Here is a 26,257-nt window from a genome sequence, read left to right on the forward strand (position 1 = left end):
TCCCCTCATACTAGCCCAGCAAAGCAGTAAGAGTTAGCTGAGTATCACTAATCCCTAACCTAAACTTGGGTTCACAATCTTTAATGCAAATCCCTAGTCCCAGCCTTTAATACCTCTTCCAGTAAATTGAAGCTCACATGACCTGGAACCAGGGCCGGATTAAGGGAATGGAGGCCCCTGGGCTAAGGGGGCATCCATTCCCCCATGAGGGCCCCCCCCCCTGTGATCCGAGCCGCCCCCCCCCCCGGTGAGCCGAGCCGCCCCCAAGGCACTTAACTCCTTCTCCTGGCATTGCAGTCCTTCCCTGGCGCGCGGTACGCTCTTTACTGAGGAGATCTCCTGAGAGTGAGATTCACCAGATCTCCTCAGTAAGGAGACTACAGCACACCAGGGAAGGACTGCAGTGAAAGTGCTCAGCAGCATTGGCCCCCGACCGATCAATAATGCTGTTGAGCACTTTCAAGGGCCCCCTGGATGCCCGAGGCCCCTGGGCTGTAGCCCAGTTAGCCCTAGGGTTAATCCGGCCCTGCCTGGAACCCAAATAAATTTCCCCAAATAATTTTCCTGTAATGCAGATATGCAGTATACTTAATATTTACATTATTTTATTTAGTTCCACTTACTTAACATATAAATAGCACACAGTCTGGCGTAGCAGGCTAGCTACTGTACAAATAATTATTGCATGTGTTTTCATACAAAAAGAAAACAAATTCCACATTACCTTAGAGTGTTCTTTACATGACATGGACACTTTTTGTCACACTTCATCCCGTAGAGGCCGTCCGAGCACAGCCTTGTCTCACAGTGTATGCCCGTATAGCCTGGCTCACAAAGGCACGCTCCACTGATGTGATAACATTTTCCGCCATTAACACATTGGCAGGTCTCAGCACAGTTCTTTCCATACAACCCAACAGGACACTCTTCCTGGCATCTAAATACAGTTAATAGTAGAACATGCTCAGTAGATATTTATACTTTACTGCAAGTAGACAACCTGAAGTAATTCAGCTATTATTAAATCGCCAATCACCTTCGGTGAGACAGTGTTTAGCCAGCTTGATGTGTGATGTGTTTTAATTGAAAGTAGAGAGCACTAAATATGTGCTCTAAAAGAAATCGCTAATCATAGTTCCATGTATCTATATTCACAGAACCAACATTTTACTTATGAACTGAAAGTGATTAACAATTATTATCCGATCCATTACAGCTATCATTACGAAGGTGAGAAAATCACAAAAACAACAGAATTTGAGTTCTACAATTATATTTGCCCTGTCAAGCTGTCTATATCATGAGTATAAGCTAGAGATGAACACAATTTCAGGTGTATCAAGTGTTGCGGCGGAAATGTACACAGTTCTGGCAATAGAACCTTCATGTTCCACTTTTTCTTCTCTATCCCACAGAATCCCATTACCCCACTGTATTTGTACATTTGCAATTCGCTAAATTTCTAGTCTATGAATTGAGTTGACACCATTACGATCAATTCATATTGTGGTTCGGGTATTACTGGGAATCCTTAAAGCCAAATTCTACCATCGAAATGTGTGAAATTTGGCAGCCAAATCCGGCAAATATTTGACAGAATTGTTTTAAAACTTTCATTCATCTCTATTGTAAACCTGGGTGTCAGAAGTGCACATATGTGTTTTTCTCACCGGTCTCCATTGTATCCAGGGCTGCAGTGACATTGACCTGTGGCAGTGTCACACGTCCCCCCGTTATGACACTGGCATTCCTGAGTACAATTTCTGCCATAGCGACCCTCGGGGCAAGGTTGGCCACAGACTGTGCCCTAAATTAAAACATAACGTTATCAAGCAGCTTGGAAAGATGATTAAAGCACTGTGACTGCAGCTAATTAAAATAAACACCTGCCCCATTTTTTAGGCACTTTCCCTTAAGCAAAACAATGTAAAAACTTAGTTCAAGCTCCAAAAATACAAACACCATATTTTTTCAAAGTAACACAAAGGGTAAAAATAATTAGATTTACATTTGTCAACAAATAATAGAGAATGATGGTGTACATTAGTGAGATGTGTATGTCTTCAAAAAATATCCCTGTTAATATTATACAGTAAAAGAACTATTATGCATTCCAACTGGACTGTTTTTTTTATTTGTATGTAGTGACTGGTCTATGTGTATCATTAAATATACTGTATGAAAACCAATGCTGCGACCAATAGCCTAATGCTAAGCACCACTTATTTACACTGCTCTGTTTGCAGTGTGTTGACATAATACTGTCTAATTGCCCAGGTACTATATATTAAAAAGCATCATAGGTGATGGCAGTTAGGGGAGTTTACAGGCATCTGTATACCCTGCCCTCTTCCCATATAAAAATATTGCATACATTTGTAGCAGCCATTTGTGTGCTTATGAGAATGCAGTGTCACTAAGCCTGTTTCTTGATATTTTGAATATACTTAGAGCCCACAAGATGGCTTCCTCCACTGCGTGTAAACTGTAAACAATGGGTAGTAGTTGTTAATCCCCTAGTTTTGCTATTGTTCCATATATTTTATAAAAATAACATTAGTAACATAAGTGCAAGCACAGTTACAGTATTACTAACTTTAAATCTGAACATATCTTTACATAAGAGTCCAGCAGACTAATAGCCATAAGACAGTTATGTTAGAATTAATCTTTGTAGCAAATGCCAGAAAATTCACCTCATACTTCACTTTTAAATGTAAATTATCTCTTCCTCTATCATATTGTAATAGACTCACACTCCATCAAGCATTGAGGGGATTAAGGAAGCACTCTGTCTATTGTATCACTTAATTAATTACTATTTTTACCACAGGTCATTGAGCATGATAGAAAAAGGGTTATTGACTGAATTAGTTAATTATTTTTCATTGATCACATTACATATGCGAAGCTAGCCAAAACTAGCATAATTAATTAATGTGACGCACCATCCATCCCGCAGGGCAGGAACATTCTCCAGTGACATGGTGGCAAACTCCCCCATTCTGACACGGACATCTCTCTTCACACTGGGGACCATGTTTACCAGGCGGGCACAGGTCCTCACAACTAAAAAAGCAGTTAAACATAAAACTATTAAGATAGGATCTATTATGAGACCATACTGCATTTTTACTAATAATTAATTTGTAATATTTTTTCTTTAAAATAGTTACATGCTTTTACCTACTTTTAGTCTTACTATGAAAGAAGAAAGTTTCAAACAGCCAACTAATAGATGAAGTAATATAGTATAAATATTTTCCGAGCACAAAACAAAAAACAGTTTTCATTTAACTAGGAGACCCGGACCATGGACCTCCTATGAGTCATTGTAGATGAGAGAACATAGTATTGACAGCCCCTTCTTTCTGATTGTATGATGAATGTATTGCCAAATCAGAACATAGAAGTTGAGATCCTTTCAAATGCCGGAGAAAGGCTAATTTATGTTGCCTACAAATTCCACAATACATGCAGCGATGTCAGATATTTGGCCTGATATTGTAGAGTGTGGCCTCATCAGCATTGGACATTTGTTATCTCAGTGGGTCAGTGAATCCCAGAGAACAAGGCAAGTTGGGGAAATAGGGGTGCTCGTATTTTCAACATAAATCCTCAGATCTAAGATATCATAGGCAAACAGGGGGGTAGTTCCTAGTGCCTGGAAACCACCCTCCAAGCCTGGGGCACTGTATATTTGAGGTGGTTGGACCCTGCCCCCGCTTCACACGGCTCTGCTCGAAAATAGAGAGCTGCATACACCTAACAGTAGTGTACGAATCATTGCCGATGTATATTATGGGGATAGGGAGAGTTGGAGAGCAGCCAAGCACTCTCTAAAATTATAGACACGCCCCCATGCGTGCTGGTCACTCCCACTGGCAATTTTCTTGAACAATCGCCAAGCAATGTGGTTGAAATAAAAACATGAACAACTAGTGCTAGATTGGAGATTTGGTTCATATCTAGCTATCCTTCAAGCATTAGCTCATCCATGACTAATATTTATATTTCAAACATTTAAGGGGAGTGTTCATCTGGCTATATTGTTATGTTCTGTCATTGTTCCCACAGCTCACATTAGACGGCAGATACTTACAAGGCACCAGTGTAACCGGGAGGACATGTACACTCTCCAGTTACATGGTCACAAGTTGCTCCGTTCTGACATTGGCATTTTTGGTGGCAGTCATTCCCATATGTCCCTTGGTCACAACGTTCCTCGCAGCGCCAGCCCTTGAATCCAGAAGCGCAGTGACATGCTCCAGTAATAGGATTGCACAATGCTCTGTTCTTGCACTGGCATCGACTACTGCAGTGCGGTCCCCAGTGATCAATGTCACAAGCTGCCAAAAAAAGGACAACAAAATTATCAAGGGCTGATCTTATTCTAGTCAAAGGACTAAAATTACATAAATTACCCCAAATGGGGTAAAAATTAAATTCCTGGGGGTAATGCTGCCGATTCACATGCTGTTAGTTGGATTGTAAACCCCTTTAAATGTGAAATTTCTGTTGTACCAGAAGAGCCACAAGGGTTGGCAGAGGCACTTCTTGAGCTTCGATGCAATAATTAAGCACGTATTGCATTTGAAAAAAAGCAGATCTGTCATATATTTGGATGTCAACAGCTGCAAAGGCATTCAAAATTGCACATTAGATGGCAGTCAAAAACTTGCTGCCTTTTGCAACAACCTACCTTTGTGAACAAGGATTTTCCACTCTAACGAACATAAAAAGAAAGCAGAGAAATCGATTGGACGCTGAAGACTGTATTCAAATTGCTCTGACATCAAAATGCCCCAATATTGATGCTCTCATATCAAAAATGAAGCAACATCATTTCTTCAAAACCTGAAGTTTTGAAGTTGAAGCTTTCAAAGAAATTTTGAATACATTCAATAAAATATTTTGGGGTAAAAGGTATAAAAGTTCCCTGACCCCTGCTCTAGTCATTAATGATTCAGATTGCTCATCAATAAAATAACTATGGTGGATGAACAAACCTGTTATCATAGCAGAAAATATGCAAAGAAAGTTGTTGTAAGAACTGGATATACAGAGCTAGTTATTGAATAGGAATAACCACAACTGAAAAAATTCCCTGTTGTCAAATTAAATGGGGTAATTATAATCTGCACGCCGATAATACAATTAACTAACAACATTTTATAGGAAACCTTAGTATGCCAATTAAAATACATATGATTTAAAAACTGGAGTCACCAGTCTTGAAATGAAATACATTGAATAATGGAAAATACACTGAATTGTCAGATGTTTTATTTCTTTCAACAGAGTAGATCAGAGGGTGGCATAAATCCTTGTAAATTAAGGCCTAGGCCCAAATATACTCTTATGAAACAGGTTCACATTAAGCCAGCTTAGCACACACCACCCAATCAAGGAAAAGATTACTTTCATATTTTGGAATGTCAAATTCACTGTGAACTTCTTCCTAATTGTTCCAGGATGTGGTTATGAATGTATGATCTGTAGAAGACATGTGTTCAGTGCTCACTGTTTATAATACCCCCTGTATATAACCACCCTCACTTACTCCAGGGCATATTCTCAACACAAAAGTGTATTCAAATGTATTTATTCTATTATATGACACCCTCACTATAACACCAATTTTGGCCTGTTTTTAAAGCTGACAGTATAGAGAGGGAACACTGTATATAAATATGTATATTATTAATATCCATATTTCATGTGTACTACTAGTTGTATAATAACACACTAAAGGTCAATTTAATACTGAGTTATGCTGTTCACAAGACAATAAGTGATTTTTATCATCATCATCAGCTATCTATATAGCGCCACTGATTCCGCAGCGCTGTACAGAGAACTCACTCATATCAGTCCCTGCCCCATTGGAACTTACAGTCTAAATTCCCTAACACTAGGGTCAATTTGATAGCAGCCAGTTAATCTACTTGTATGTTTTTGAAGTGTGGAACATAAACGCGGGGAGAACATACAAACTTCACACAGATAACGCCATGGTCGGGAGTCAAACTCATGACCCCAGTGCTGTGAGATAGAAGTGCTAGTCACTGAGCCACCATGCTGCCCGTGACATCATGTGACTGCTTTCACATCTCTATACTGGGTTTTTTGTTTGCTATGGGGCAAGTGTTTATTCTGGATGATGGGTGACTCAGGATGTTTAAATAGGATTAAGGGTGGAAACAGGACAGACTCAAGGTTCCCTGCTTTAGATACCAGAATAGAAGAACTCCGTAGAATAGGATTAGACAGACTAAGCCCCCCTGTGCTGTGATCTGCAGAGCAATACAACTACTGGCTACAGGTAATTGTATTGCTATCAAAGTCTCTCATGTTGGGAGGGAAGGTCAGGGAGAGGGGTACTTGTGCAAAACTGTACAAATCCTTTAATGTAAATTTACTTATCAATGGAATTTTGTAAAAACATGCACTGCTGAACGTAGTTATAGACAGGTCTGAGAAACATTGATCTACACAAGGGTTTGTCAACTCCAGTGCCCTTAAAATATGCAGCTTGGCAATGGAAGACATTTCTGCTAATAATAATATAGTTAACTTTTATGAGAAATTATATTTACAAAAAATAGATATTTATGCTGTCTTTTGAGCAGTCTTTATATAAAATACATACAATTCAGATCACAGTTAAATACTATCTGTAGACATATATTATACATTAATGAGGACGGGTATGGACCTATGTTGGTGTCGCCGTGGCAGCATCTTTTTTTTGTTTACTCACATATGCTGCAAGTGAACACAAGGGGGTCAATGGACTATTTGACATGAGAAATCACTAGCGTTTCCCTAATGGCACTTGTTAACTAGCCTTATGTAAATAAATATTTTATTTAAAATATAATATATACTATATGTTCTGTTAATATTTTGTTATGGTTGAGCTGTCCAATATTGTGCTTTTGTATGTTACACATTTACTGGAAATCACTATTATATTTGTTCATCTGACAAAAGGATTAATTAGTGATCATTTCATTTGCATGCTAATTATTTTCTGCAACTTGCGAAAATAAAACTGTGTATTGGACTTTGTGCAGTTAATTTAAGATAAGGTTAAAGCAGATTTAGCATTTTTGAGGGATTTACAACAAAGCTCATCTACTTGAAATCTGATAAAATCTCACTATAACCCTGCAAAACTTAATGGCAGAATAGGACACAGGAAATACATGACCAGCCCAGACTGAGGACTGAAAATGACTGCCAGACAGGATAGCAAGTTCATATGTTCCAAATAAAATATCAAAACCACCAGTATGGAGAGATGATTCACTGATGGCCAAGCTCCTGAGATGGCAAAGTATCCCAGTGGGTGTGGTATTTATTGGCATTACAGCCTACTTGCTTTTTTCTGAAATCTTCAAATCACTTTCCTCCTACTCAAGTTCACAGAGCACTTTACAAATGTATTTGTTAGATTTTGACAGAAAATAACAGGAACATTAACTATAGGAATCGGTTGAGGTGGAAAAAAATAACCATTTAATCCATCCAGTCTGTCAGTCTCACTGCTATTTTGCTTAGTTTTTCCTTAATTAATCGAAGTGAGTAAGAATAATAATTGGCTGATGTACATAACTCTAAATACTGATCCCAATCCAAATCAGGACAAAGTATTTGTGCACAAAAAGGGGTGTGGTCATGCCTAGCTTGGGGCGTATCATGTACCCAGGAGTGTACCTAGTTCTTGCAAAAGTCTATGAGGCCCCTAAAAGACCTTTGAATTGCCTGGCAGTGGCAGGTACCCATGGCACATGCTCACCATCGTGAGTGAGGATGCATCTCCTGACTTCCCAGCAGTTGTCAGTGACTGGCAGGGAATGGGATAGACCCCCCCAAATTTAAACTGTCCTACATAAATGTGGAAATGTAGAAAATATAGGTTTATGTACAGTTCACAATGTAGTAACATATCAATGTGTTTCAAAACGTCTTTCTCATCAACTTTCCAGTTAACTGTTTGTTTATTGTGGAACCATTCAAAAGTATTGCACTACCTGTTGCCATATTTCTGTAAAAAGGTTTGCCCAAAGTCACTGACTTGGCATCATGTTATTGTCAGTGATTGTTAGTACTATTGTTATGTATTGGTCACTGGTAATTCTCTGTTGTATTCCCTCTGTGCCCTCCCACAGTACCTATAACTTGTCATATCAAGCTTCATATTGTGTATATTGCTTCTTCGTCAAACATATTATTACATATTTTATCACATCCTGCTTGCTCCTCTCTTGCCTTGTTCTCTGATATAGTTTTAGGAGGGTCTTATCCTCCATTACAACATCAAACAGTCATATCTTGCTACCCTTCTGTTACCCAACACCTTAGTGGAATTATGGGTTATAACCTTGCACCTTCTTTTATAGAATTTACCTCTTCACCATCAGTCTGTCCAAGTTCATCCCAGCCTAATGCCATCTGTGTTAATCTATTGCCCAGACTGTAACATCAATTCTCAATGCTCCACTTTCCTAATTATTGTACAATTTGTCTTATTGAATGGTTACTTTAACTGCCACAAATCCTTCCGTAAAGTAATTCTAACTTTTCTCTTAGTTTACTTCTTTTTTTAAGCCACATCTACTAAGCTTTCCACAAAAACTCATCTCAGTCATTTATCCAATCCATATGTCCATATCTCCACTCTCCAATCAGTTAATTTGAATTAATATTCTTTATATATATTTGTAAAAGTATCACTTTTAGATGACAACTGACAGGAAACTCATTACATCAAACAATAAAAAGACTACTAATGGATTGTTATACAACCTTCATGCTCAAGATTAATGCCAAAATCCTTATTTTCACAAATATGTCAAATGTATGGAATCTATAATGACTAGTAAGTAATATAAGAAGCACAGCTGTTTATCTGAGATGAAGATGTATTTGGGTTACAAGCAGTCAGGGGGAATTAAAGCTGACTTGGAACCGTAAGGTCTGCTCTGCAACGTCAAGGTCAAACTTATAACCAATTGTCTGAGTTCCTTCTAACCCTATTTTCTAGCTAAGAGCTCCATTATGGTAATTTATCCTCTTGGTGATGTTCTATCCCCAGAAGGAACCTTCTGTTGCCTGTCTGCCGTCCTGCACTGACTAGTCTCACATAGTCTTACTTTATTACACTTCTGTGTTTTCTTTGACAATACAGCGGCCTTGGAAGTAAGTTTACAGTTAAGACTTTTTTTTCCACATATGTGTCTATTTATGTGGCCAATTTCCCCAAATTTCCAGCTATATATGTCCAAGCTCCTTGCATTTAAATCTATCTAAAACAGTCTTTTCAGTTTCTTGCATTGCACAAAGCTATCATTGCTGTACTATATAATGTCAATACAATGGGGGGAATTCAATTGGCCACGTTACTGCCGAAAGTAATGCAGTCGGCTCACTATTACTACGGTAATAGTGCTCATTATTACCATTACTATGGTAATAGTGCTCATTATTACCATTACTACGGTAATAGTGCGCATTATTACCCTTACTACGGTATTACCGTTACTACGGTAACTCTCTGTGTACACACTGCATTCTTTCTGTACTACACTGTGGTGCTAGATGTCCTGAAAGTCAGAAAAGAGGGACAAAGGCAGCATGGCACAGGGGGATAAAGAAAAGAGGGACAAAGGCAGCATGACACAGGGGGATAAAGAAAAGAGGGACAAAGGCAGCATGGCACAGGGGGATAAAGAAAAGAGGGACAAAGGCAGCATGCCACAGGGGGGTAAAGAAAAGAGGGACAAAGGTAGCATGGCACAGGGGGATAAAGAAAAGAGGGACACAGGCAGCATGGCACAGGGGGATAAAGAAAAGAAGGGACAAAGGCAGCATGGCACAGGGGGATGATGAAAGGAGGGGGCAAAGGCAGCATGGCACAGGGGGATGATGAAAGGAGGGGGCAAAGGCAGCATAGCACAGGGGGATGAAGAAAGGGGCAAAGGCAGCATGGAGGGCGCAGTGCGATCATAAGGGGGCATAGCGCGGTGATGATGAAGGGGCACAGTAATGTGTGTGTGATGGCACAGGGAGCTTTTGGCAATGTAGTGTGTGTGAGGTAGATGGTGGCTAATTAATGGTTGCTATTTTGTTTGCGGGGTAATGGGAATACTATTTTAATGTTGGGGCTGGAGGAAGGCCTAATTATTAATCATGGGCGCTATTGATTTAACGGTGGGGTTGGTTGTAATTTTTCTAAATGTAGCCATTTTTTTCCAAATAGGGTCCCCCAATATTCCAGGACCCAGACAAGCCGCAACTAAAGAAACCTGCGGCCACATGGGGTGAAAGTGAGAAGAACAGGTAGAAGAGAGCAGGAGAGTGTGTGAAATGTTGTGATTCTAGTGGGTCAATGTCAATTTTTGGTGAGTGTTCTGCCCAATTTAAGGTACAGGCCAAGACTGTGAACTCTCTGTGTACACACTGCATTCTTTCTGTACTACACTGTGGTGCTAGATGTCCTGAAAGTCAGGAGTGCTTGGACATATGTCACGCTCTGGCGAATTCAGGGCCTAGCGCTTTTCTCCCAACAGCCATGCCCCAATAATGCATAGGCACGCCCCTAATTGTATGACCACACCTACCCACAAAATTTTTAAATTTGCGCACCTATAAGGGGGCCACATGAAGTTGTTGTACCGGGGCCCTGTATTCCTCTTGGTGAGCCCTGCATATACTGCAGGTTACTGTGTGCATTACAACTACTATTGTGATTTTGCTTTCCATCAATTATTTTTTTATTGAAGAATTATTCAAAATATTGGGGATACAGAAACAAAACGAGGAGGGAGAATAACAACACAGAAAATGGGGTTACAGGAAGGGGACGGACACAAAATTACAACAAAACCAGTATTTGATACAACATAAAACATAAAGAAATTTAGACCGATGAGCCATATTACTTACTTAACTATAAGAGGATTCAATTTATTGTGCTATTAATAAAAACCTATTTGGAGTAGTACAATTGAAACAGCCTCTTAAGTGCACATCTTTCCTGTGGCATTTTATTTAGTTATACCGAGAAGTGATAGAAAATTGTCACCAACTCAGAGTTCCCTACTGCTCAAGGCAAAAACAATTGGAGAAGACACAAAGCATGTTATGTTAGAGTGATTTTTTGAAAAATGATCAGTAATATTCTGTGCTTACCTGAGACAAATATTATCTATTGATACATTAAGAAGGACCAAAACAGCATCATCACTGCATAGAAGTTGAAAAAAATACGGCGGAAGTCAGGAACACAAGTAAACAAAGCACAATGTATTATCAAATCACTAAATCCATTATTGTAGGCACAATAATGTACATACATCAGAGTGCTTTCAAATCTAGTCCAAGAGATGGTTTCACCAAAACAAGAAATACAATTTCTCTTGTCCTACATGAAAGTAATGACTGCTTTGAAATGTGGGACAACAATAGCAAAATGTGGGTTTCATTTCCAACCTTTTGTTTCTCCAAGATTCATTTACTGCACTGTGGGTTTCTACCCCTATGGCAACTGTGCTCTCAGGCACTGTGTCCTGTTTTCTAAGGAAGGATTTCTATTGAAGAAAGTAGGCAATTTTGTCAATGCTTTCTGAGCCATGAAGAGCACAAACAATGGAAATGTGCAGTTTTGTTTCCAGTCTTTGAAGATTTGCAGTTATTAGTGTGTCCTCCAAACCTTTATACGTAAGGATACACACATTTCCTGAGATGGAATTTTATTATTCACTTGCATTGTAATATCTTTCTACATTAATAAAGAATTTGACTATTGTACCTTTAAATTAAAGTAGAAAATACATACAATACATCTTCTTATTGAAGAAACAGACCAGTGTATAGCTAGAACATTTAAGTAGATTATTAGAGTGAATATAAAAATTGATATGTCTGAACATTGCAAGTAAGATATTCAGAAACTAAATGATTCACATTTCATAAGGCGTTATACATCTGGTAGTTTTGTACTCTAACAATAGGTGGTCCCATTTTTGATAACTCTACCTGGAAGGGTTAACAAGCTAGAAAACAGTAGTCCCTTGTTAAGATTACTTTCTTTTGTAATTTTTTGTCCAGTGTAATGAACCATAGATTTAGAACGTAAACATACAAATTCAGGCAAATGAAGGAATAACACAAACATAGAAAAATGAACTTCTGTAAAGCAAGTCTACCAGGCTGTCAGTCACTGTGTTTATTGTGTTATAGAAGCGCCTCCCTTATAACATGGCATGCAGAGTAGTGAAAAAGAGCATGGTGGACATATTTAGTTAAACATAAACACTTATTTCATCCATATGCCTCAGCTCAATAATACACAACCTTAAATATATTAATATGAAATATTTTATTTACTTGCTCTTTAAGTGCTCGCACTGCCACACATTATACTATAATGCCCTATATACTATCTTATAATGTCCTATAGACAGTGTCAGCCTTGTCTGCCTATATAATTACAGTTACTGATCAATTTAAATGAAGCCATAGAGTCACAACAGTCTGTTTATGGTACATCTGTGAGCACATCTGCAGCATAAGTGCTCTTGTTACTTTCCTACTTCTCAGCAATTGCACCAGTTTTATAGTGAAAGGCATAGACCATATAATCTGATAAGGAACAAAGGTGTGCAAATTAGGCATTTGTGTGTTAACTTTGGCACTAACATGCAAAAAAAGAGATTTCATTTTGCAGGAAAACATTATAAAAATAAGATAAAAAGGTAGAAAGGGCAAATTATGAAAGGCAGTCCCTGCACCTTTCACATGACATTCTGCAGGACAGTGCACTTTATGTACACTTTGATCAAATTAGTACAAATATTTCAAGCACATAAAAGTGACACGTGATAGATAAAGCCCTAATATCCCCACCGAGAAGCTCTTACGGAGAAAACCAGGAATGTTTAAATGAATGAACGGAGGTGGTCATAATTTGATAGTATGTTGCTCTATTTCCACCATGTCAAATTTCAGGTTAGTGTGCAAAGCCAGGCTCAGATTGAGATTTTGGGGGTACTTTGAGGATGAGCACTGATCGGATGTCTGGGAGTCAGTGCTCCAAATCATCAACTTTGCACTGCATGGTTAGGAAATTGTCATTACCATGAAACACAGATTCCTTTATAACTACCTCATAGATTCTTCTTTGTAACTGCCTAATATTGTAAATATGTAGCTTAAATTCCATCTAATTCTGCCCCACAACCCCCAGGCCAACAGTTGACAGCCCTTCATGGAACCTGGTCCACAAATGATCACATTGTGCATATCTGTGATTCACAAAAACATTCTACATAATAATAAAATGTAACTGTTAGGAAACTTGTGAATCATGGTTGATAATTAAACTGTTTCATGTCAACGTAAACATGTCAATATAAACATATTAAAGAATTGTTGTGACATTGTAAATTGCATTAAGGACAACTGTATTTATAGTGGAAACAATTCACTGTATATAACAGCATGGCACATTTCTATAGTATTATATATTATAGGTATTATATAGTATCATGGAAGAGTGCACAGTAGAGCAATGTACGAGTCAACATAGCTTTTATTCTAATTATTATTAATATATCAACAATATATCAAGGAATGGGAAGGATGATGGTCCAGTCGTCCCTTAGACTTATTACACACGTATATGTAATTTCACAGACTAAGGGGTATATTTACTAAACTGCGGGTTTGAGAAAGTGGAGTTGTTGCCTATAGCAACCAATCAGATTCTAGCTGTCATTTATTTAGTACATTCTAAAAAATGACAGCTAGAATCTGATTGGTTGCTCTAGGCAACATCTCCTCTTTTTCAAACCCGCAGTTTAGTAAATATACCCCTAAATGTGTTGCTTAAAGATATATATTGTGACTTGTTTACGCTGCTATTTAGCTCACAAATCCAATGGGAAACTTGTGCCAAACCCAAGCCTACAGCCCAGCAGGTTCTGATAATTCCTCTGCTTTCTGACCAAACAAAAAGAACAAATCAATGTCAGGTCCTTGAAAGTCCATGAACAGCATTTTCTCAGTGATCCTGATCATGTCTGATGGATGGTTTGATAGAGTAGCTCCAAGGGATGAGTTCAACACGTCTGCTATCTGGCCAGATCACACCGACTGCTCCATTGTGTTTGCTCAATAAATCTTTATTAGACTAATTTACAGCACATGGATGTCAGAGTGCATATTGCAATGTCCGCAAACTGCACGAACACATTATTTAGCCATTAACACTTTCAAGGGCTGTATGCAAAGTTGTTGGACATTTAGCATTTCAGATTATGATGCTGGATAGGATGATATTACAATTGTTCGGCAACAACTGAAAAGCCATTGTTTGTTCAATGTGTTATATTGCATATTGTACATTATTAGCATTATAATCTCATGAGAATAAATATCTGGCATACTGATCATTCCTCATAAAATATTTATCTAAACAAAACTGTACATATTAAAAATATTACAATATTTAAAACTCAGCCCTTGGATTTGTTGGAAACTACAAACTGGGGCAACATAACATAATTACTAATTTTTCCAATACAATTAGGAAATAAATCCAGGAACTAGTTAACTGGAGGCAGCCCTAGCTGGATACAACTCTTATAACTCTTATAGCTTATAACTCTTAGTCACTCATCTTCAGCCATAGCCATTCAGTGGTGGAACTATTACCAATGCAGTTGATACATGGCCCAGCAAAGTTGGGTCACCTTCCCAAAGCCAATGCTATGCTCTTCCGAGTGTTATGGGGCGTAACTACACATGCTCCGAAGAGTAGAGTAAAGGCTCCTTTCGAGCATGTGAGAGACTAATACATGCGCAGTAAATCCCCAAACTTGGAAAGGGGTGAACATATGCATACCAAGTTGGAGAATAATATATATATCTCACTTTATGATCATATAGCTTATTTATAATCTAGGCTACAGTTCATAAGCTCTATTTTTGCCCATTACCCACTACATCTTGATGTACTATTAACCTATCCAGCGGTGGTTACTGAAGGGTTAATTTATTTTAAATCTATTTTTCTATCCTTCTATGTGTTTTTATCTCTATATTTCGCCAAGTATTTACATGTGTTATAATAAAGGCATTTGCCCTGTTACATATGATATACTGACTATTTAAATTTTGGAAACCAGAGTGCCCTTGCTCTTTGAGCTACAACTTTCTCTGCTCCCCTCCCTTTAAAGGGGTGAACAGTCATGGTTGGGTCCTCCCTTACATTGTGCTATGGGGCCCAGCGAACTAAGTGGGGGTATGCGTCCTTCTGTTGTTGCAAGTGATGTTAATACTTCACAATAGCCAACTTCTGCCAAAGAGATGGCTACATAAGAAGCTATCAAGGTCAAAGAGACGCATCTCTAACCTTTTGAGCTAGGCTCATTCTAACTAGTAAGTTTAGTCTTTCACATATATCATCCAGTACATTTCATCAATTATTTATTTTTCAGTTACTTTAGTTGTCCTTAGATACAGCAACGAACTGCCCTCTGGACACAACTGCATCAAATGCAATACAATCTTTATTGTATTATTCCAGACTTGCTGACTTTTGAGAGGGGATGTCATGCAGTGAAATCATTATGTCAGTGTAGCCCCAACCCTTGCTAGGAAATGGTGGAAATCAAAGGCATTACCTAACAGGGGGTGGGGCTTATTGGAGGACGTCTATTTTTCTGGGAGTCTGACAGGGAGTCTCAGCCTCCTGTAAATTTCGGGAGAGTAGGAAAGTATATATTATTCTTGAGCATGAAAATGGCTGTAATTTTTTTTTAGATTAGCAACAATATTGCACCCTGCCTTAGTAGTAAACTACACATATTATTCATCACATGTCATTATATGCATGACCACCTTTGTATTCTACTGTCACTCTGATGCGTTTTACAATTATATAATTACTGTGTTAGCTAAAAATATTGGCTTTCAGTTAATTTATATAAAATAGTCAGTAAAAATATTCGCAGTCAGACATGGTCTTGCGATGGTGAACCTGTTATTATTCAGTATGGGATCCCATAGTATAGGACGGCGGTTCCCAAACTGTGCGCCGCGGCTCCCAGGGGTGCCGCGGCGCTGTCACTGGGGTGCCGCGGCGCTGTCACTGGGGTGCCGCGGGCCAGACATAAAAAAAAAACAAAACACAGAAACTTACCAATCCGCCGGGCGCCGGGACCCAGCAGCCTCCTCTCTCCTGCAGCTGTCACTGAATATCGACGTCAGTAACAAGCTGCAGGAGAGAGGAGGTTGCTGGGTCCCGGCACCCGACGGATTGGTAAGTTTCTGTGTTTTGTTTTTTTTATGGCTGGCGCCTGGCGCGGGGCAGAGTGAGAGGGATCGTGGCAGAGGAGGGGGACAAAGGATGGTGACAGCGGGACAGAGGAGGAGAGCAGAGGATGGTGACAGCAGGACAGAGGTTGGTGACAGGATGCTGACAGCGGAACAGAGGAGAGGATGGTGACAGCGGGACAGAGGTTGGTGACAGGATGGTGACAGTGGGACAGAGGAGGAGAGCAGAGGATGGTGACAGTGGGACAGAGGAGGGGGACAGAGGATGGTGACAGCGGGACAGAGGAGGAGAGCAGAGGATGGTGACAGTGGGACAGAGGAGGGGGACAGAGGATGGTGACAGCGGGACAGAGGAGGAGAGCAGAGGATGGTGACAGCGGGACAGAGGTTGGTGACAGGATGGTGACAGCGGAACAGAGGAGAGGATGGTGACAGCGGGACAGAGGTTGGTGACAGGATGGTGACAGCGGGACAGAGGAGGAGAGCAGAGGATGGTGACAGCGGGACAGAGGAGGAGAGCAGAGGATGGTGACAGCAGGACAGAGGTTGGTGACAGGATGGTGACAGCGGGACAGAGGAGGAGAGCAGAGGATGGTGACAGTGGGACAGAGGAGGGGGACAGAGGATGGTGACAGCGGGACAGAGGAGGGGGACAGAGGGTGGTGACAGCGGGACAGAGGATGGTGACAGCGGGACAGAGGAGGAGAGCAGAGGATGGTGACAGCGGGGCAGAAGAAGGGGACAGAGAGCAGAGGATGGTGACAGCAGGGCAGAGGAGGGGGACAGAGAGCAGAGGAGGGGGACAGAGGGGCAGAGGATGGGGACAGAGGGGCAGAGGATGGGGACAGAGAGCAGAGGATGGGGACAGAGAGCAGAGGATGGGGACAGCAGGGCAGAGAAGGGGGACAGAGAGCAGAGGAGGGGCACAGTGGGGCAGAGGAGAGGCACAGCGGGGCAGAGGAGGGGGACACAGCGTGAGAGGGGCAGTGGAGGGGGACACAGCGTGAGAGGGCAGAGGAGGGGACAGCGTGTGAGAGGGCAGAGGAGGGGACATTGTGAGAGAGGGCAGAGGAGGGGGGACAGCGTGACAGAGCAGAGGAGGGTGGACAGCGTGACAGAGGGCAGAGGGGGCAGTGTGAGAGAGGGCAGTGTGTCTGGATGCAGAGGGGGCAGTGTGTCTGGATGCAGAGGGGGCAGAGTGCCTGAGGGCAGAGTGTCTGGATGCAGAGGGGGCATTTTTGCATACAACTAAATAAGTATTTCTGTCCTGACCTAAATACTTATTACAATTTTTTGACCCAGCTACTTCTAAAACAGGACTGCTCAATAATTATTTTGGAGGGGTGCCTTGAAAAAATTTGGAGACTCTAAGGGTGCCACGAACTGCAAAAGTTTGGGAACCACTGGTATAGGAGCATTCAGCCAAGAGTTATAAAGTAGCCACTGTGCTTGTCAGATCAATGTATTTATAAACATAAATCAGTCTTTATTGCACAGTTTGACTTACACTACATATTAATTAAATCAATAACACTCCTTTTCCATTAATGAGCAATACCATAGACTGTGACATGTTGATGTGATATTCTGTGATGTTCAAACAGTATGTGCAATAAAGTCTGTATTTAGCTGACTCGTGAATTTACTTCCAAATACAAAGGTTGTTATCACACCTTTCCCATTGAAATGAATGGGCAAAACTATGACATGTTTTGCTTTTTGCACTGTGATGCATCAGAAATATTAACTAAAGATACCTCCATCTGTACTCAATAAATTGGTCCTGGCACTTGCACAATATGAGATCAATTGAGTTACAATTGATCAGAAGCTGAATACATATCCGAATCCGTGATACCAAGCCTACCAACTCCCATGTAACGGACCCATGTACATTTTTACAGCAAAGGGCAATGTGTTTTTTGCTGAACAAGCAACTAAGTGACACTGCCAATCATGTCCCATAGGTTATGTGGGGTTATTTAAAGTACTTGGATAGTACTTTTATTCTCCTTTTCCATTATAAGCACTCTGAACAAACAATGCAGTCAGTGATTTTATACAACTATTATATGTCAGTGACGTTATACTGTATCGCTTGTGTTTTATCACTGTAATATAACACATATTTCTATTAGACATTCCAGACAAGCCCACAGAAGTTAAGCATTAACACTTTAAACCCAAACTAGGAGTCTCCATTGTCTAGTTGATAGTCATGTTACTTCTGGATAACATGAAGAGATTTAGAACAACAGAGTCAGTGAAACAAGATCCTATTTTGCGCGTCTGCATGACCACTGGAATCTTTCCAAACCAATGTCTCAAACTCTGATTCAGCACCCAGTGAGCAGATTACTCCCGTCTCCATAATCCTCTTCTGAATGACAAGATGTCAGTGTAAGACATATAGTCTGGAATGCAGACGTTATGGAGGGGGCACAGAATCCTCATGGCTCTAGGTAGTTTTTTTTTAGTTGCACTGAATATTTTGCCATTCACAAGTGAATAATTAGAAAGCCAACAATAAACTATGGGACTCACGTAGAGTTAAAGCATCTGCACCATGAACGTAAGTAGCAAGAGACGCACGCATGAAAAAGTGCATTGACGAGCTGACGCTCAGTCGGACGCAGGTTTATGTCATGATTAACATCTGTGTATATTTAAGGGTAGCTTCACAGTGTGGGTAGTGAATGCTAAAGTCGCATTAATCAATTTGTCTACAATATAATAATGTAATGAAGTGAGAATAGTATCTGGACAATGTTATTTATAAATGCAAAAATCACATTTACCACATAAAATGTAATTAAATACAAACATCTGTCTTTCCTGCTGCAATGCAAAATAAAATATAAATTAAGTAACGCAAAGAGACATCTCCGACTTCATATAATAGAGCAGCCGCACTAATGAATCAAGAACTATCAATGGGAGGGGTCAAGTCGCAATCAGCCAATCAGCAGTGGCTAGCTAGTGCTGCTGAACACCATCATCATTGCGTAGTGTTGTATACGTGTAAAAATAGTCAGGTTCTGGGCGCTTGTAAAGGAAAGATATATCAATTTAATATGGATAGGTCCACAATACGCTTCGGCCGGAACGAGACAGCTTAGATGTGTTAAACAATTAACATGCATCAATTGACACTGCCGAAAACAATGATAATGGTAAAAAACACTACAAACTCAGTGTGATTGCAAATATGGTTAGAGTGCACTTGCAAGCTACTAAAATATGAAATGACAATTGATATCAATTGTCATTTCATATTTTAGTAGCTTGCAAGTGATCTCTTATAAGAAGGGTTTGTCTGTAGAACTGTGGGGAGAGCATTTGTCAACTGACTTGTAATTCTGTTTGTAAAAATACACCAGATATAGTTAGGATTTGTTTTTCTGTTAGAGCTCAGATATGTTATGCTATTGTTTGATCACACACAGACCAGAAAGCACTGTGAACTTTTGCTTTGATGCCAATGAAAGCCAGCCAGACAGGGTTTAAACCTTTACAAATGGACAAAACAAATTACTCAGTGCTGTACTAAGGACTTATAGGCGCAGTTTTCTTACCCAGTCGACACCACTAACAAGTCCGTAACAACAACCATCATCTTGGTACTCCACTAATTTAAGAATATTTTGTGAATAAATGCACATTGACATCTAGGCATAAATATGACATACCGTATGCAATTGTCAACCAGGAAACAAAATATAGCAATAACAATATAAAATGGGTTTGTGTTGACAAATACTAAATAACTGCACATTTCAGATTGTATAACAGAAGAAAACTAAGTGGGAAAAAATGCTATATATTATCCTGTAGATACTGAATAATTTCAGTGCACAAATAAGTAACACACTCATGAGCATTCAATAAAAAAACGAGCACAATCACGGCTTTGTTGGAACAATAACTTCTATATAGGGGTGTAACTAGAAATTTTTAGGACTCCCAGAGAAAAATTTGAAGGATTCCTTTTAAAAGCAGCAAAACAGAAGAACATATCTCAGTAATGACACTTTCTCAGAAGAGTTCATGCATTGTGGGAGCTGCAAACAGTAGTGGCAACAGAGTAAGCCGCCAGGCTCAAAAAGTCAGAGCTGCAGAGGAAAGTTGAGACAGTATCTTATATTGTACAACTCTGAAGAGCTGTACATTCTACCTAGTAGTTTTATTATTATAAAGTGCTGAACATACATATTATTATAAAATATTAATTGCTTGTAATATGGTAATGGTAATACTATTAGTTATATGATTTGGTCAGTAGAACAAATATAATAGGAAGTGAATGTTGGTACTGACTGAACTGTATACATGCTACTTCCATTCATTCCCGGACAGCAAGGACAAAACAGCAGAAACATTTGGAGACAGGCAGCAGCAGCTGGACACTTACCGCTGGAGCAGTTCGGTCCTCCCCATCCTGGCTCACACTGACAGGTGTTGGGGGCTATGCAGCGTCCGTGGACACATTTATCAGCACAGTGAGCTGTCACACATCAAAAGGAAAAAACTGGGTAAATAAAACAGTGCCAAATGTTCTCACTAGCTAAGCAGTACTTTATTATTTAGACAACTTTTACTTGCACTAACATTTGTCCTTTATTTGTATCCTATAATTTACAGGATTCAACCTTTTATGTTTAAAACAATGCATGACAAAAATGCTGCATTTGTCAACAGTTAAACAAACATAAACCATTGGATGTGAAAAACAAATAAAAAGTTTGCTTATTGAATTGTATATTACATTTTAGTAAATATTGTTGAAACATAAATATGTCACTATGGTTTATTTTATTTTTTCTTAATCACAGAACATTGACTTGTAGTATCATGCTTACCTGGAACAAAACCGAGCATGTTGTCTAGTGTGTAGTAAATTGTGTTACACTATAAATGGGATAAATATACTGGATTACAATTATTTTAATCTCAGCATTTTCTGATCGACAGTTGATCTGACGATTTCTCAAAGTTGGTTGCACAGTTAAGGGTGAATTTCTCATTCTTATATATTAATAATTGCCTATAACACTATATTTTGAATAGTATTTTGGGCAGATTTGTAAACTGATGCTCTGATGATCCTGTCACCAGTGCTGCATATACTGAGAAAATTAATTATCTCTGATAATTCTGGATGTGTGTTGGACTTTCACATAAATATTACAATGTGCAGCGGTCTATTCTGACATTAGTGGAAACTTACAGAGTAACTTTAAAGTTCAACAGTATAGGCACAGGATCACCTAAAATGCACCCTGACATTTAATAATAGGACAAAAAGAAGAACTAGTATACAAAGCAAGATTTACACCATAAATAGACAAATAGATTGTAATATTAACAGCATTAGTTATAAAAACTAGGACGAATGGTTCTGTAAGTTGAGGGACTGGTGACAAAGTGGAATTCCATGTAGTGTAACATTCCACCATTATAGAGCCAAACATGTATCCTTTATGGGTAAATATTCTGTACAAATTTTTTTTTTAATGCATCTGATATATTATACTCTTAAATTTACTTATAGTTCATTTGTTTTAGTTTATATCCCTGAAAATACTGTACATCCTAAAAACAGAAAAGAACAAACATTTTGTTATCTCCTCTCGCTATCCTCAGCTTAGTGATTAAGGACATAATAAGCATGAAGCGTTGTGTTTGAACAGCTGCTAACACAATATTAACAATGCTAGATTGAAATTGGGGGAACATTTACCAAGAATTGGCTCTGAAATTGGAGCTGAAAAATGTGATCCTCAAATTAACCACAGGGGGAGTCAATTGCCCCCATCTAGCACTGAAGGGTTAATCCTGGACCTGTCTGAATAATACCAACACAAACCTTCACTCACACCAACAGCTTGCTTTATTATCTCAGTTTGCTTGATTTTGGACTGGCAAAGTGCCATTAAGTGTCACTAGCAGAAGGGGGGGCTTAGGCACAGCAGCTGGGTGGAGACCAGTGCTTAAGTGCAGTCTTACTTACACGAACAGTTAACTAATGAGTGGCCACTATTACATTTACCAGACGTAATCTAATTGATTAATGCAATAAAAATAAGCAGAATGTGTGTGTGCCTCATATAGAGAAGTATTATTATTATTATTATTATAGTCTTGCTTCCTCATACAAGCTACACTTGGTTTCTTGCTTAACCATAAATTATCCATATCCATACCTATCTCTGGCGATGGTTCAGCCAATGAATATGTATCTTAAGAATTTCAATTACACAACTGAAGGTAACAATAAACAGTCAGCTTCGACTGTGAATGATCTGTTCCATAAACTGAATAATAAATAATACTGATCTTCTGGTCAAGCAAAAATATATTGAGTTGTATTACATCTTATTCTATTTATCCTCTCTATCTGTTACAATTAAATAAACACAATGATCCTTTTTTTGTTAAGTCTGCACCCATGGCAAACTGATATGTATATAGAGAAAAAAAGTAAATATCATTTGACACTTCTTCACCTACTGAACATTGTGCTCACAAATTGAATTCAATGTGTGAGGAGAAATCTCGATGATAGCATTATCTAGACATCTGTCCATGCCAATCACTCTCTCTGACTGTCACTTGTACGTACAAATCTAGACTTCCACATTTCTGCAGACTACTGATTACAGTGAACATATTCAACCTGGTAAATGTCAATCATATCTGTCAGCCCAGGGTTCTATGACAGAGATTCCAAAGAAGTGTCTGTACTGAACAGTATTTTAAAACGAACTGAGGGAGTACCACAATTTGGTGTTAAGAAGAACCTTGACTTTTCCACAAAGAGAAAACAAGATTTGAGTTTATTTGCTCTATTACATAAAAGTCTGTGGTAAAACAACTTGAACTGTGATTATATTGCTTGTTTCTTGTTTTTTGGGCACACAAATGTACCCATCCTAACCTATTGTATTTGGGTTAAAAATGGTATGATGGCAAAATGTTGCTTGCAACATTATTAAATACTATCAGCAATAATGTTTAAAAATGCTGCGTTAATTGGTGGATTTTCTATTTGCTAAATGTCCCCTCCAATTTTGAACAGTGTGAACGGAACTTGTTTTTCAGTGAGCAAAAGAGTTGCCAGTGATTATCTCTGGGGCAAAATATAGGTATTGCTGTGTACACATTTTAGGTGGGCATGGTCATGTAAAATAGTGGATGGGTGTGGTTCTAAGATGTAGTCAGGTAGAATGAAAACTAAAAAAAAAAATGTTGCAAAACCTATACAAAAAGTTATACCGACAACTCTTGAGACACTCCTGCACATACACATACTGCAAGAAAAGCTGTACATATTTTGACAGAAAGCATTCAAGTGGCTTGTAAACAATGCAGAGAGCATTCTAGTGGCCAATATATATTACAGACAACTCTTGAGAGTAGTCGGTAGTTACAATAAATAAAGCATTCTATTGATTTCTGTGCAATACAGAAAGCATTTTGTAACTAATACAAAACAAAGAGCACTCTGTGGACCTTTATAATCTAAAAAAGCTAGCAAACACCATAAAATACAAAGAGCATTCTACTGATGATACACTACACACACACAGCATGAATATCTGGCATTAATCCTAACTGTACCAATATATCCTGGGTACTGAGTCTTTAACCCTACTTAAATCCATTGTTAAGTTCTAACCTATCCTGTATACTAAATCTTCAGTATTAATGTTGATCACGATTAGCAATAAGTCTCAAGCTATTCTGGGTACCCCAAAACTAGGGTATTAACACTGACCCTAGTTGTTGACTATTCTCCAGTAATCCAGTGCATCAAATCTGTGGCATATTGGTGTGCTGGAAATGTGTTTATTTCCCAGACTGCTGTCTTTGACAATGTTACGGCAACCAGTGCGGCATAGAAGCAGTATAAGAGGTCTTCACCTTTAGCAGCCGCCTTTCCCGTAGAGACTGGTCATGCTCACAGGTACTCGGATGCCCCCAGGACTTATGCTCAGAGTAGTATAAGTTTATGCTCACACGGCAGTGCACAGGCACAGGAGGTAGTACACGGAGCAGAGGCAGACCAGAGATCTGCGGACTGGACATACCACCGGAGGAGATGTCAGGTACCAGCAGAGTCAGGGTCACAGGCAATGGTTCAGAGTTCGGGTACAGGCAAAAGGTCTGGGTCACAGGCAATGGTTCAGAGTCTGGGTACAGACAAAAGGTCTGGGCCACAGGCAATGGTTCAGAGTCCGAGTACAGGCAAAAAATCAGGGTCACAGGCAAAGGTTCAGGGTCCAGGGATAGGCAGAGGTCATACACGGGTAAATCAATCTAATGTTTCAACAGCAAACAAGAACAGGAGCAGGCAGCAGTACTGGGACAGATCGCTATAACCGGCAGTGAGGCTCAGGGGTATATTTACTAAACTGCGGGTTTGAAAAAGCAGAGATGTTGCCTATAGCAACCAATCAGATTCTAGCTGTCATTTTGTAGAATGCACTTTATAAATGAAAGCTCCACTTTTCCAAACCCGCAGTTTAGTAAATCTAGCCCTCAGTCCTCACTGCCTTAAATAGTACTAAGAGCCAATCAGAACAGAGCCCTGCAAGCATCCCCAGGACTAGCCTAACCGATAGTAATGCTTGAGGCCAATGAGGATAAAGGTACCCAGCCAGTAGTAATCCGCCAGGTGGCTGCATAATAAATTACTGGCATACAGCCAGTAAAAGAGTAATAGGATCCCCTTTAATCAGCCACTATTGGCTGAGTCAAACAACCCCTACGCGCACGCGCCTGGCTATCTGACAGCTGGCCGGGTGCGGCGGCAGGTAAATGCAGGAGTCCCCGTTGTTGCCTAGGCAACCGGGATGTTGGGACCAGAAGTGACGTCCCGGTTGTCAAAGCGACGGCCGGGACGCCAGAGACCAGGGGTGGGGAGTCGCGGCGGTGTCTGCGGCCGCCGCGGCTCCTGACAGACAATTCCTCGATCACCAGCCATTTGGTTCCTTTTCCTGCACATACACATACTGCAAGAAAAGCTGTACATATTTTGACAAAAAGCATTCAAGTGGCTTGTAAACAATGCAGAGAGCATTCTAGTGGCCAATATATATTACAGACAGAATTCTTGTAACCATTATACAACAAAGAGATCACTCTAGAGATTGATACACAACACAATGAAAATTCTAGTGACTGATACACACAGTGGAATGTAATTTGTTGACCAATATACAAAACAACAAGCATTCTAGTGACCAAGACATAATACAGACAGAAATACAATAACCAATATACAAGGCAGATAGCACTTTAGTGACTAATATATAATCCAGAGAGCAACTTAATGAAGGATGTAAAATATAGGTATTATTCCAGTGACTCATATACTATACAGAGATAATTTTAGTAACCACTATATAACACTGAGAGCATCCTATTGACTGATACACAGCACAGAGAACAATATAGTGACCGATATACAATACAAATATTATTTTAATGACTAACATACAAAACAGAGATCATATAAATGACTGCTATAAAATACAGAGGGCATTTTAGTAACCAACATAGAGAGCATCTAAGTGACTGACATAAAACAGAGATTATACACTATTGACCATCATACAATAATGAACTTGTTCTGGAGATCACTATACAATGCAGATCCACAAATCTCTGATGGCCCTAAACTTAAAGCCTGCCATATCTCTGGTTGCTTTACATTGTGGACCCCCTGCTCTTTGGTGACTTTACATTGTGGACCCCAGATCTCTGGTGACTTTACATTGTGGACCCCAGATCTCTGGTGGCTTTACATTATGGACCCCAGATTTTTGGTGACTTTACATTGTGGACCACAGGTCTCTGGTGGCTTTACATTGTGGACCTCAGATCTCTGGTGGCTTTACATTATGGA

The 26,257-nt window shown here is 39.5% G+C and overlaps 1 protein-coding gene across 2 annotated transcripts in view; it reads right to left on the reverse strand.

Annotated features, from left to right (window-relative positions):
• The window catches only part of MEGF10 (multiple EGF like domains 10), a 97,985-nt gene that overhangs the window by 32,583 nt on the left and 39,145 nt on the right, over positions 1–26,257 (reverse strand). For both annotated transcript variants that reach the window (XM_075178861.1, XM_075178871.1), the window contains exons 5-9: positions 20,759–20,851; positions 4,103–4,349; positions 2,949–3,069; positions 1,671–1,807; positions 725–937 (exon numbers count right to left, since the gene is read on the reverse strand). In XM_075178861.1, the coding sequence (XP_075034962.1) occupies positions 725–937; positions 1,671–1,807; positions 2,949–3,069; positions 4,103–4,349; positions 20,759–20,851 (811 nt within the window). The remainder of the gene's footprint in view (positions 1–724; positions 938–1,670; positions 1,808–2,948; positions 3,070–4,102; positions 4,350–20,758; positions 20,852–26,257) is intronic.

Source organism: Mixophyes fleayi, chromosome 1 (assembly GCF_038048845.1).
Source record: "Mixophyes fleayi isolate aMixFle1 chromosome 1, aMixFle1.hap1, whole genome shotgun sequence".
Lineage (NCBI taxonomy): Eukaryota > Metazoa > Chordata > Amphibia > Anura > Limnodynastidae > Mixophyes > Mixophyes fleayi.